The 13390-nt window shown below is 41.9% G+C and overlaps 2 protein-coding genes across 2 annotated transcripts; both read left to right on the top strand.

Annotated features, from left to right (window-relative positions):
• The first annotated feature begins 4257 nt into the window (after positions 1-4257).
• On the top strand, positions 4258-8264 carry LOC130728066 (uncharacterized). The gene is made up of 3 exons (XM_057579397.1): positions 4258-5134; positions 6758-7085; positions 7694-8264. The coding sequence occupies exons 1-3, from the start codon at positions 4686-4688 to the stop codon at positions 7916-7918; spliced, it is 1002 nt and encodes a 333-aa protein (XP_057435380.1). The 5' UTR covers positions 4258-4685; the 3' UTR covers positions 7919-8264.
• A 124-nt stretch (positions 8265-8388) lies between these two features.
• Positions 8389-11084, top strand: LOC130728065 (uncharacterized). Its single transcript, XM_057579396.1, has 2 exons — positions 8389-10700; positions 10949-11084. The coding sequence occupies exons 1-2, from the start codon at positions 9467-9469 to the stop codon at positions 10972-10974; spliced, it is 1260 nt and encodes a 419-aa protein (XP_057435379.1). The 5' UTR covers positions 8389-9466; the 3' UTR covers positions 10975-11084.
• The last annotated feature ends 2306 nt before the right edge of the window (positions 11085-13390 follow it).

Below are 13390 nucleotides of genomic sequence, written 5' to 3'. Positions count from 1 at the left end.
CAAGGTCCCTGAAACGAACACACTGTGAGGTCCAATGGCCAAAAAAGTTGTGATATTTGCAATATTTCTTCCCTTTCCTTTGTTCAGGAGAAGGAAGTTTTTGGTCTTTAGGGACCACAAGCAAACCATCAGACACAAGTATATCATAAATTGCATCACATTTGGTCACATCAAAAGTATAAGTTTTCACAGCAGGAATCGTGTTCTTGGGGTTTTCCTCCCCAAGTTTGTTTTCACGTGGCTTCAATGCTTTACAAACATAAGGATCGCCTGGCTGGAGTTCAGCCAGATTGACATCATTTAATTCGACGTCTTCAGGAACTTCTCGATAGACACATGGACTTTGACATACTGGATCAGCATCTATGTACGCCACTTTTTCCTTCTTTGGCCACTTAGTAGTCTTGGCCCTCTCCTCAGACTTTTCGGCCTTTAGCAATTCGATGTGTCTCACTCTATCTGCGAGCAGAGACATATCTCGAATGTACTGAGTATCGATTTTCTTTCTAATAGAATACTCTAAACCACCAGCGGCTAAGACCACCAACTCGTGTTCAGGGACGTGAGTGAAACATCGAGATTTAAGCATCCTAAACCTGTTTAGATAATCATCAATAGATTCTGCTGGCTTTCTTTTGACACTAGTCAAATCCTTCAAGCTCACTTTGCACTCTCCCCTAAAGAACTGTTCATGGAAAATTCTTTCCAACTGGGCCCATGTGTGGACTGACCTAGGAGCGAGGGTGGTGAACCAGGTAAATGCATTCTTAGTTAAAGAACTCGGGAAGTACTTCATTTTTAAATTTTCGTTGATGGCCAAATCCCCTGCTTCGATTTGGTACCTGGCTATGTGTTCTACAGTGGACTCTCCTGAATCCCCCGAGAACTTAGTGAATTTGGGGACCTTCCAGCCTCGAGGAAGTTCTGATTCGAGGACCTCCTCTGTAAAGGCCGACACAAAATGGGGTCTATTCGCGAAACCCACGTTGAAACCATGTTGGTTCAACAATTGTTCCACTACAACAGCAACATTTTGTTGCCCCCCAGCATTCTGGTGTCGAATTCGTTCTAGTACACCATCAGCGTGCTCGTCCCTATTCACCATGTACACATTATGTAATGGTGGTTGCACTACCTCGTTTCCCCCAAACAAAGGGTTTGCCCCCATGTTTTGGTGTTGTGGCGCTTGATAGCGCACAGGAGCGGGGACATGGTTAGGCACTGGAATTTGATTAACCCCTGGTGCCGGTTGGATTTCGACTGGTGCCCCCAGGGCTGTCGCCAAGCGATCCATCTGACGTGCCAAATGCTGATAATTGACATTATTATTTTGGAGCACAGGGTTAATTAGTTCACCTATCTGTCGCGATAACATGTTAACCATTTCATGGTTACTATCATCTACTTGCTGCCTAATGGCTTGAAGTGAACCAGTATTCATACCTGTAGATAAATAAATTTGTGGACTAGATCCAGGAATAGGAGGGCTAACTCGACTCCCCAAATTTAGCATTGTTCCATTTGCCCCAAAAGGGGGTATGCTGAATGGGGGAACATTTGCAGGGAACGTCGAATACGTGCCTTGTATGCCTTGCATCATAGATGTAGGCATACCATAAGGCATGTTTTCCCTCGTAACCGTTGGAACAATTTGTGCCTGCACTGATGTAGATACAGGCATTTCTGCAACTGCAGAGATTGCCACATTCTGGGTTGGCATAGTGGTGCCAGGTCCCATCCCGGTAGACACTTCTTCGTTATTATTACCACTACTTCCCCCGGGGCTACCCTGATTGCCCACGTTAGACCCTTGGGGGGAGGTTCTTCCTCGATTGCTTGTCATACTTATAGTCTTACCACTTCTCAGGTGCATATAAATCACAATCAAGGCAAGTAACAAACACCAAATAGCATGCAATAAACTAAACACACAAAACGCTTCTGTAAAACTTAGTTTTCACAAAAACGGTCCCACTGGGCGTGCCAATTTGTTTACATGGATTTTTGGTAAACAAATATCCTCTTAGTTCGACTAAAGGAAGTTTAGATTCAGGGTCCTTTTGAGAAAACGCTTTGCCAAAGTGTTGTGTGTGTGTAAGTGCTTTTTCGACAACAACGAGTTGGTTTAAACAGAACCGAATTTCATTAAGCACGGGTCAATTACAAAGAAATCACGTACATCAAAATAACACAAGAGCTACAAGAGATGAGGATCTCGACAGGAAAATGCATAAAGAAACTGGGAATTAACAAGCTTAAATACAAGAAAACTAAAGTGTTGGTTCTGCAACATACTCCTTCATCATCACGTTTTGCTCCTTGAGTCTCATTGATGCGGACATTTGGAGCTTTTTGGTGAATTTTCAGAGTTTGAGTTGGTAACCCCCTCTTCTGCTGCTGCTTCCTCTGTTTATAGTTTTTCTTTCTTCCCACGTTCTTGGCGGTTTTTCTTGAATGCATGATGGCTTCGTGGGTTTTGAATTTTGGCGCCTTACCCCACGTTTAGCCGGTGGTCTTCGCGCACGTAACTCTATTGCCACGTGGGTGGTCCTGAGTCGTGGGTAACCGTTGCTATTCGTGGCATCGTGGGTATATGCACGTGCTTGTAGTTGCTCGTTACTCGGTAACTGCCTCTTCCGTTAAGATGATCGAGATTCCTTCATCTGCTGAGTTTGTCGAGATATAGCTCTCACTAACTTGACTTTGAGGAACACCATGTGCTGAGTTGCCGGTTTCGCCATAACCCTTTCTGTCGAGAACGCACCTTTGCACCATGATGTCGAGAATCGTAGTACTCGTAATTTTAGCTTAACACACATGATCACTTAAAAAAGTCACATGACTTAATGTTTTAATCTTGACCGTTAATGGTTAGATCTAACGGTCGTGATTTATTCTCATTTTCTCACATAAGATTATTTTTCTCATAAGATACATCCTCTATATATATATATATATAACTTATATATCAGGGCCGGTCCCGACATTTTGGAGGCCCTGGGCAAATAATATAAATGGACCCCTAATAAAGAGAATTATCTCTTAGAGATACAACTGTCAGATACTGTTGTATATTTAACGTTCGAAACTTCATCAAAACCATTATGTTGGTTCGTTTGGCAACAGACCTCTTGCAACCCGCCAAGTAACATAAATAGTTACTAACCACTAGAACAGTTAAAGTCATTAATAACATCTTGAACATTAATTGTTATAACTAAATTATTTTTTTGGAAAGTTTAATGTGAATTTTTTTTTGAACCCCTTCTTTTTGGAGGCTCTAGGGCTGTGCAAGCCTAGGGCCGGCCTGACTTATACATATACCTCTTAACCTACGAGTGCCGACACATAACTTTAAATTTGTGTATCATTTCTAAAAACTTCAGGAAAATTTGTCTACATTGATAGGAAATGGGGTAGCGATTGGTTAACAATCTTATATGTTAAAGTGTCACAAGATCTTTTAATTTGTAAATACTTCTTATAAGAAAGCTAAATTTTCCTATCTTTTCTATCTCATTCAATTTGTATCACTAAAATACGTTTGTCTAAGCCTCTTTTTGTATGTATAATGTGTGAAACAGCCACAAAATGTTAGTATTTTTGTAGAGATTTATCCGCCAAATTGAATTAAAAAAATTAATCAAGTAAAAATATAAATTTGATTAGATATACTTCCACTTAAAATTATTTTTTTATATTTAAAATCTTTTTTTAATAAACGTACAAATTTTTAACAGCTAATTATCTGAAATCGAAAGCTTATTTTTTTAGGTAAAAATGAAAAGAAACTATAATACTTTCACAATATTTGATGTTTTTGGTTAAATATATACTCCATGCCAATTGCCAAACAATAACAGCTTTTGGGTGGCCCATGCCAAATGGAACCAGCAATAAAGTGAGAAATATTCACATGGACAAAGCAGGCTTAGCTCGCTAGCCCATAAAATGGAAAGGAAAAGTATAACAAGCATAAAAGTAAAACTGCATCTTTTTAATTTTTTTATCATTTGTCTTTTTCATTGAAAATTTGTAATTTTGTTCTTTTTTGTACGTAATTATAATACTGTTATTTTTAAATAACTGCAGTATTAAAAATATTCAGAGTATTAATTATATTCCCTATTTTTGATAAAATAATAGAAAGGTATTTGAATAACATACTGTTCGCATTATGAAATTCCTTCTCTGACTCTGCACTATATTATATCCTCCTCACATTGCCATAACCATAACCATTACCAACTGAATTCTATTCCCTACATACACGTGGCGCATGGATGACACAAGATAACTTCCATTGCAGGGAAGCACGTAACTCGCAGTCTTGCGCGTCACGCGAACTAGAGTGCACCCACCAACCACAGGGTCCCTCACCTTCCAAAGTTTTCCAAAAAAGAAAACCTCCTTTCTCACAATCACCATTTCCAAACGACGTCGTCACCCTTCTTCGTATTCTATCTTCTTCATTGAAATTCTCAGTGATTCATCCAAGTAACAATTCAGCGAAACAAACTCAAACGACGTCGTTGCCACCATTGTAACCGTTTTTGAAAATTTCTAATCTGTGTTTTCTCTGATGCGCTGAAACGACGTCGTTTCGGGGGCAGTTTTATCCGATTCGCAAACGGTGACTATTTTCACCGGAAACAAAACGGTTAGACGGCGTGGTCACATTCGTAATGCCGATCGCGCGGTGCAACAGCCAGATTCCGGTGCCGCTACCGTCGCCGGTTCCAACCGGAAGAGGATCGCGATCCGCCGCCAACGAGATCTTCAGCGAGTTTCTAGAGAAGACGCTTCAGCTGCCGGAGCTAACCTTACCGGGACCTCAACTACCGCCGGCACCGGCGGAGGTTGATCTCTGGTCACTCCCGCGCGCTTCTGCCAATCTGCTTCTGCGCTCCGCGAAGGAGTTCGGCGCATTCCGGATCCGGTGCCACGGGATCTCCGGGAATGAGCTCGGGACGGTGGCGGATGAGGCCGAGCGCGTCTTCCGCGACTCGGAGCACGACGTCGTTGAACGCGACGGAGTCGGCGCAGAGATGATTTCCTGTGTTCGGTCTAACAAAGGAGCGCTTGAATTCACCGCTCACAAGAATCTCGGAGACGAAACGCATCGGAACTTTTGGTATATAAACTCTCGTTTTGTTTCTGATTTTGCAGATTTTATACATATGCATTGAATTTTCACTTGTTGTTCTTATGGTTTTTAATCGATTCACTATTTCGTGTTTGCATATTTTTTTCATGTAGTGGGCTAGTGGTTTTGAAGTATATTAAATTTATATGCTTGAGAAATACTTTATTGTTGTTACCTTATATGCTTGAGAAATACTTGTAATTTTTTTTAACAATGAGCCTTGTATGAAATTAATGTTACACACAAATCACTTCTCAAGTCTCAACTAATCAGGTTTTATTATTTGATAACTTGAATATATTCTCACATGTACTGTTGATTGTTTTTCTTCACTCTAGTGTTAGATATTGTGTGTTATGAAGGTTGTTAACCAAGCATTACTCTTATGGATCCAGTTGTAGCAAATGTATAGATATGTGTGTTCTCTCAAGGTATTGTTTGGTTGAGGAGAGAAAGAGAGAAGAAAGAATATGTGTAGAGACTAGAGAGAAAGATGTTAGAAATAGAGTAGATTTTGCAGGTTGTTTGGTATGATAGAAGGAAAAGAGAATGAATGAGATGAAATTTCTATGCTTTGTTTTGTTGATAAGAGAAAGGAAAAGGAGAAGATTTCTTTTATGTAAAATGCCATTTTAGCCCCTTACCATATAAATATGCAAACTGTTGATCAAAGGATAGAAGTGTAAAGCACAATAGAGTACAACTTTCTCTCCACCCTAAAACTCCCTCTTCTTTAACTATTCCTAGAAACCAAACACGGGTGAAAGTGGTCCTTCACTTTTATCTCGCCTTTGGAATTTCTCTCTTGAGCATTTCTTTCATAACAAACACATTGTAAATTTTAAGTCCATCATTCTCTGTTTATTAGCTTGTAAGTTCCAAAAGGCCAAGGAAGGTCTAGATACTCCCTAGAATGTATATATTAAGAATCACACACACTCACACATAATACACACACACACACACACACATATTGAGAATAAATTCTCTAGGTCTTTAATTAGTGATTAATATGTTCATTATCATAAAATTCTTAAAAGAGAAGTGCCAAATAAACTCACTTTAACTCTTTTTATCCGTCTCTCATTTATTAGTTAAAATTCATGTCTGTCCCGCTAAGTTAGAAGTGTGACGGCCCATATAATTTAATGGATGACACATGAATTTTAGCTAATAAAAGAAAATGTATTGGACAAAATGTATTAAATCGTATGTTGGTAGCATTTCTCTTCTCATATAATAATTCAAATACCATAGGTGGGGGTGGGTTTACCTATCTTATAGGTTGAGATAGAAATGAGCCTAAACACTTGGAGGATACAAATACATCAAACTAAAAAGACCTTGATTTTTTATAAAGCTGAATCACATTGTTTGATGATGTAGTTCATTATTGATCCTATTGGGCTGTTGGTTTGAAATTGCTATATAACTAATTCGATAGTCAAGTGTAGTAGGAATTGGTTTACTTAACTTTATTATATATTTTTTACATCTATAGTTACTTATCTAATTGGGAAGAAGGTACCAACTTGTTTGAGAAGAACATAATTCTTGTATCCAATTGAGACAAAACAAGGTGCATGCTAATTTGTTTCAAATAACATGCAGGGTTCACATGGGGAATGTCGCGAGTAGAATGGATAGTATAGTGGAGCAAGTGACTCTGGCTCTACAAAAGGACAGTAAATCTGAAGAGTTTAAGGAGCGGATTCAAGAGACAGAGTCTATGATTTGCCTGTGCAGGTATCCGCACGACAATGCCCCCAAACAAAATGAAGGCGTCTCAGATAAGAAAAACGACAGTTTAAAAGATCATGCTTTGCGCTTCTACCTTCCCTTGGAGCATTGCATATTTTACATCCAAACTGAAAGAGGTCCCCTGTCATTTGATGCAGGTCCAGAGAATATAGTTGTCACAGTTGGCAAACAGCTAGAGGTAATTTAGTTTCATCTTTTGTTTCAAAATTCAGTGATGCATGTGGGTATTTTTTTACCTTGAGTTTGAAACTGATGTGTCACCTTAAGTGTGAAGTATTTTATACTACTATAAATTTGGATCCCGTGTGTTTAGGCAAATTTTAAATTCACACACTCAGGGAATCTGAGTGCTTCGATTAAAATTGGATGGTTTCAATCTTAGTAGAACATATGAGCACCATGATTTTAATGGAATGACTCAGATTACTTAAATATGTGAGTTTATGGTTGTTCTGAGGGAAGGAACCCAAAATCAGTTTAATTTTACATTAACGACATATGAAAACTAAACCCTTATATTTAATTCAGATAAAAACAGTTCCATATGTTTAATGAAGTTAACATTGTTGTATTACCCTATAATTGCTCTTTTTGAAAGAGTCACTCAATGTAACATGATCTGGTGCTGCAAATAATCAGGAAAGAGATCAAGTATTAGAAAAATCAAGTATTAGCTATGAACTTAAAAATCCAGTTATCTAATTAGAAAGGGTCTTCTATTTGATATTTAGTGATATGATATGTAACGAGCAGAAACTTAACAAAGATTTTACTTTATGAATATAGGAGTGGAGCCGTGGTGTATTCAAATGTGTTCCTGGGGAAATGATTTTCATGCCGAGTATCCAGGGTAGTGACGCTTCCTTCTCCATAGAGCTTACGTGCTCGACCTCTTTAAATCTAAATCAAAGTTTAAAAGTTTCTGAAAAGATAATATCCTTAACTGATCAAATCCTTATTGTATTTTCCCTTGCATTCTTATGCAAATTTTTATACTTCATATTTTCTTGATCCTCAGAACATGGTTGCACCATTTTCTTTTCTTTTGATGCCCTTTGTGAGTGGTCATGATGTTGATCTTAGCCATTGGCACCATTCTTTCTCTTGCCTTTTGTTTCTCTTCAATTTATTTACAGCAGTCATTTTGACGTACAGTTTGAGTGTAAAGGTTGTGGGTTTTGGTTAAAATACTAGATGCTATGTTGTTCTTAGCAAAAATGTTGTATGCATACATAGGGAATGTTGCATAGACACAGGAAGTAAAGATATGCTTATTGGTAGTTGGAATTGATTGATCAAAGTTTGTATAACTAGTATGGTGATTGTTGAGACACTTTGGATTCAAATCCAAATTCAATATTGTGTGTGAAGCTGTATAAACTTTCGGACTATTCATGCTAAGAGCATTTATATATAACAGAACTGTTTAGGGTTTTAAATTGCAGTTGTGGTCATAGTTACCTTGCGAAACAATGATGTTGTTGCTGGGATTTTAAAACTTTTTATGTTGAGGCTGCAATTGCAATTGCATAATGCAATTTGAAACCCTGAAACTAGTTATGACGCACTAGTATCTTATCCTCTTGCATGCAATTTCCCGCCACATTATGTAATTTTTTCAATTTGTGATATTCTCTTTTTTTCACATTTCACATTTCTTCAAACACGTACTAGTATCTTATCCTCTTCCATCAAAATATCTCACCTCCCCTCTTTTTCTTTGAATTAAACACTGCACAAACAACAGGATTCATGTTCTCACATACCATTCTTACACGACTTCTTTTAGTAGTAAAACAAGATAAATAAATTTGATAGAATAGAATATTCTTATATTTATTATTCTGTAATTATGCATGTAATTAGGATTTAGCCTTTATTATTAGTCAACTTTGTATTTGTATAAATAGAGGTTTATTCATCAATAATAGTCACGGAATTGATTTCCTTCATGGTATCATTGAGCAGGTTCAGATCCCTTTTCTGACCTAACTTTTCTTTTAATTATTATTCCCTTATTTTTTTTCCGCCCCTCTCTGTTTGGCTCTTGAGCCCGCCGCCGGCAACGCTTCCTTCCCTCGCGCCACCAGCCGCCGCCAGACCCAACACCGGCGCCTTCAGCCGCGCCGCCCGCACGTCGCGTGCCCCCCTCTGCGCGTCACCGATCCGTTCTGCACCAGCACCGGTCGCGTGCGTCTTCTCTTGCAAGACCCCGCAGTGCTCCTTTCCTGCTCTTTCTCGCCGCCGGTCCTCCTCAGTGGCCGCGCCGCCTCCTCGCGCCGCCTCCTTGCGCCGCTCACGCTCCCGTCGTGCCGCCTACGACCACCATCTGCAGCAGATCCGTCTGCAGAAGGCAGACCCGACCCATCCTCCTTTGGGTCTTCAAACCAACCCGTTTGGTTTCTAGGTTTGGTCCAACCCACAACCGGTTCGACCAACCCAGATCAGACCGGTTCAACAAAGCAGCCGCCCGGTTCAACCAGCAGCGGCTCTCCCTTTCTTAAAAAAAAAAAAAACAAAGTTCCTTAATTCATTCTATTTTCTTTTTAATTATTTTCCATGGCAGATTCAGGCTCTACCAACGGCGCCCCCACCAGTGACACCGCCACCACTATGGTCACTCCACCAGTTCCGCCGGCGTCTGCTAAGTCGGATTTTCATCCGGCCCTTGCTGTCACCAATATCAAAAACAACATTCCTTTCAAACTCGAGATAGACAAGGATCATTATGCTATGTGGGCTGAATTGTTTGAAACTCATGCTCACGCCACTCAGGTGCTCCACCACATCATTCCTCAAGCTGGCATGGAGCCTCCTGCGCGCAATGATGCTTCCTATGCCCGGTGGGCCACTCTTGACTCTACTGTCAAACAGTGGATTTATTCCACCATATCCTTTGACCTTCTCGCCACTGTTATGGAGAAAGGTTCTACTGCTATGGCTACTTGGAACCGTATAGCTTCTATGTTTGAGGACAATCAGAATTCTCGTGCCGTCGCTCTCGACCAGGATTTCATCTCCACTCGCATGGAGGATTTTCCTAGTGTTTCGGCCTACTGCCAGCGTCTGAAACAAATCTCTGATCAGTTGCGGAATGTTGGTGCCCCAGTCAGTGACCATCGTCTTGTTCTCCAGTTGGTATCTGGTCTCACTGAGCCTTTTCGTGGTGTTGCTACCCTGATCCGTCAGAGCGAGCCCTTGCCCCCTTTCCTCAAGGTCCGCTCCATGCTGATTCTAGAGGAATCGGGTCTCGCCAAGATGTCCGGCCATGCCTCTCAGACTGTTTTGCATACCTCTGCTTCCCGTCCACAGGCCTCCGTTGACTCTTCTCAGCAGCGCCCCACCTACCGTAGCGATCAGGGACACTCCAACCATCGTTATGGGTCAGGGCACAATCGCAATTATCAGGGTAGTTCTGGTAAACCTAAGAAGAAAGGTGGCTCTCGTCATCATGGATCTTCTGGCTCTTCTGGTTCCTCTGCTGCATCTCCTCCACCATGGCGCCCACCTCCGCAGGCATCCTGGAATCCCTGGGGTTGGGCTCCTCCCCCTGGTTGGGCCCCTTCCCCTTGGGGCATGCCTCCCTGTCCTTACCCGACATCTCAGTGGTCGCGTCCCATGGGTCCTCCGCAGCAACCCAGCGTTCTAGGTCCGCGTCCTCAGGCCTACACCGCTACCGCTTCTCCAGCACCCACTGATATCGCTGCTGCCATGCATACCATGTCTTTGACTCCTCCAGACACCACATGGTACATGGACACCGGCGCCTCATCCCATACTACGGCATCTCAAGGTACTCTTACGTCTTATTCTAATTTAAGTCATTTAAATCAGAAACTGATAGTTGGTAGTGGTCAGGGCATTCCAATTCGGGGTTCGGGACACACTTCTATTCCTACCCCATACAAACCTTTAGCACTCAATCATGTCTTGCACACTCCGCGAATTATTAAAAACTTAATTTCTGTGCGACAACTCACTACTGACAATAATGTTTCTGTTTCTTTTGATCCTTTTGGATTCTCGGTGTCGGACTTCCAGACGGGGATGCCTCTCCTGAGATGTAACAGCCCTGGCGACCTCTACCCAGTCACCCGTTCCTCTCCTTTTGCTGGTCTTGCTTCTGGTGTCTGGCACAATCGCCTTGGTCATCCTGCTTCCTCAGCTTTAAGTCACCTTAGGAATAATAAACTTATTTTTTGCGAACCTTCAAGTTCTAGTTCTGTTTGTGATTCTTGTGTTTTAGGCAAACATGTTCGGTTGCCTTTTAGTTCCTCTGAAACTATTACTTTGAGGCCATTTGATATTTTGCATAGTGACTTATGGACGTCTCCTATTTTAAGCACTGCTGGTCATCGTTATTACGTTTTGTTTTTGGATGATCACACTGATTTTCTATGGACGTTTCCAATTGGTACGAAATCTCAAGTTTATGAAATATTTACTTCTCTTGCTACACTTATTAAAACTCAATTTTCCGCAAATATCAAATGTCTCCAATGTGATAATGGACGTGAATATGACAATGCCTCTTTCCACCAGTATTGTAATGCTAATGGTCTTATTTTTCGCTTCTCTTGCCCTCACACTTCTTCTCAAAACGGCAAAGCAGAACGTAAAATCCGCACCATTAACAATATGATCCGCACTCTTCTAGCGCATTCGTCTGTTCCTCCTTCTTTTTGGCATCATGCCCTTCAAATGGCAACGTACCTTCTGAACATTCTGCCCCGCAAGACTCTTCAGAATGATTCTCCTACTCAGTTGTTGTATCATCGTGACCCTTCATACTCACACTTACGTGTCTTTGGTTGTCTGTGTTTTCCTCTCTTTCCTTCCGCTACAATTAACAAATTACAACCACGATCGACTCCGTGTGTTTTTCTAGGGTATCCGATGAATCACAGAGGTTATAAATGTTATGATTTGTCAAACAGAAAAGTTATAATATCGCGGCATGTCATTTTTGATGAAACCCGATTCCCCTTTGCCGACCTGTCCTTGAATCCTGCCCCTTCTTATGAGTGCTTCACCGAGGACCTCCCTCCTTATTTGATTCACCATTGGCAAACTGTGTCCTCCCGACCACCTGACCCTCCGGTCCCGCCGTCGAGGCTCACGGCCTCTTCGCCTTCATTATCAGCTCCCGTCTCCCCTCCTGCTTCTCCCTCGCCTTTGCCTTTGCCTCCGGTCCCACCTGCACCACCCGTACGGACCATGACTACCCGTAGCATGCACGGCATCTCCAAACCTAAAAAGCCTTTTAGCCTTTCGGTCTCTATTGATGATCCGTCCATCTCACCCTTGCCTCGTAACCCAAAACAAGCCTTATCCGATCCCAATTGGAAGTCCGCTATGCAGTCTGAATTTAATGCACTTATTAGAAATAATACGTGGGAGTTGGTTCCCCGTCCTTGTGATGATGTCAATGTTATTCGCTGTATGTGGATTTTTCGCCATAAAAAGCAGTCTAATGGTTTGTTTGAGCGTTATAAGGCTCGTCTTGTAGGTGATGGCAGGTCTCAGATTGCAGGTGTGGATTGTGACGAGACTTTCAACCCTGTGGTAAAACCGGCTACCATACGGACAGTTCTCAGCATTGCTCTCTCCAAATCCTGGCCCATTCATCAGTTGGATGTCCAGAATGCCTTTCTGCATGGTGATCTCCATGAGACTGTCTACATGCATCAGCCATTGGGTTTCCGCGACTCTCAACACCCGGACTATGTCTGTCGTCTGAAAAAGTCTCTTTATGGTCTGAAACAGGCGCCTCGTGCTTGGTATCAGCGGTTTGCTGACTATGTTTCCTCTATTGGCTTCCAACACAGCTGTTCAGATCATTCCCTTTTTATCTTCCGGCGGGGTACTGACATTGCCTATATTCTGCTATATGTTGATGACATCATCCTCGTTGCTTCTTCTCATGATCTCCGCAAATCTTTTATGGCACTTCTTGCATCAGAATTTGCTATGAAGGATCTGGGTCCTCTGAGTTATTTCCTTGGCATCGCTGTCACTCCGCATGCCGGTGGCCTTTTCCTCAGTCAGAGCACTTATGCTAGTGAGATCATTGCCCGCGCCGGCATGGCGTCGTGCAACCCTTCTGCTACTCCGGTTGACACCAAGCAGAAGCTCTGTTCTTCTTCTGGGACTCCTTGTGAGGATGCCACTTTGTATCGGAGTCTTGCTGGTGCCTTACAGTACCTCACCTTCACTCGTCCTGACATTTCCTATGTTGTTCAGCAGGTGTGCTTGCACATGCATGCTCCCCACACCGAGCATATGCTTGCTCTCAAGCGTGTCTTACGCTATGTTCGTGGCACTCTGACTTATGGTCTTCACTTGTATCCCTCCCCTATTGCGAAACTTGTTTCTTATACGGATGCTGACTGGGGGGGATGTCCTGACACCAGACGCTCTACTTCTGGCTATTGTGTTTTCCTCGGTGACAATCTTATTTCTTGGTCGTCTAAGCGGCAACCC

The sequence above is a fragment of the Lotus japonicus genome, chromosome 1, assembly GCF_012489685.1.
Source record: "Lotus japonicus ecotype B-129 chromosome 1, LjGifu_v1.2".
NCBI classification, from domain to species: domain Eukaryota; kingdom Viridiplantae; phylum Streptophyta; class Magnoliopsida; order Fabales; family Fabaceae; genus Lotus; species Lotus japonicus.
Note: the sequence above shows the minus strand (reverse complement) of the source record. Positions and strands in the feature narration are given on the sequence as shown.

Excerpts from the sequence above, each read along its gene's own strand:
- LOC130728066 (XM_057579397.1), top strand. The coding sequence starts at position 4,686 with ATGCCGATCGCGCGGTGCAACAGCCAGATTCCGGTGCCGCTACCGTCG. Across the intron at positions 5,135-6,757 it reads GAAACGCATCGGAACTTTTG|GGTTCACATGGGGAATGTCG; the intron begins GTATATAAACTC and ends AATAACATGCAG. Across the intron at positions 7,086-7,693 it reads CAGTTGGCAAACAGCTAGAG|GAGTGGAGCCGTGGTGTATT; the intron begins GTAATTTAGTTT and ends TTATGAATATAG.
- LOC130728065 (XM_057579396.1), top strand. The coding sequence starts at position 9,467 with ATGGCAGATTCAGGCTCTACCAACGGCGCCCCCACCAGTGACACCGCC. Across the intron at positions 10,701-10,948 it reads CCATACTACGGCATCTCAAG|ACGGGGATGCCTCTCCTGAG; the intron begins GTACTCTTACGT and ends TCGGACTTCCAG.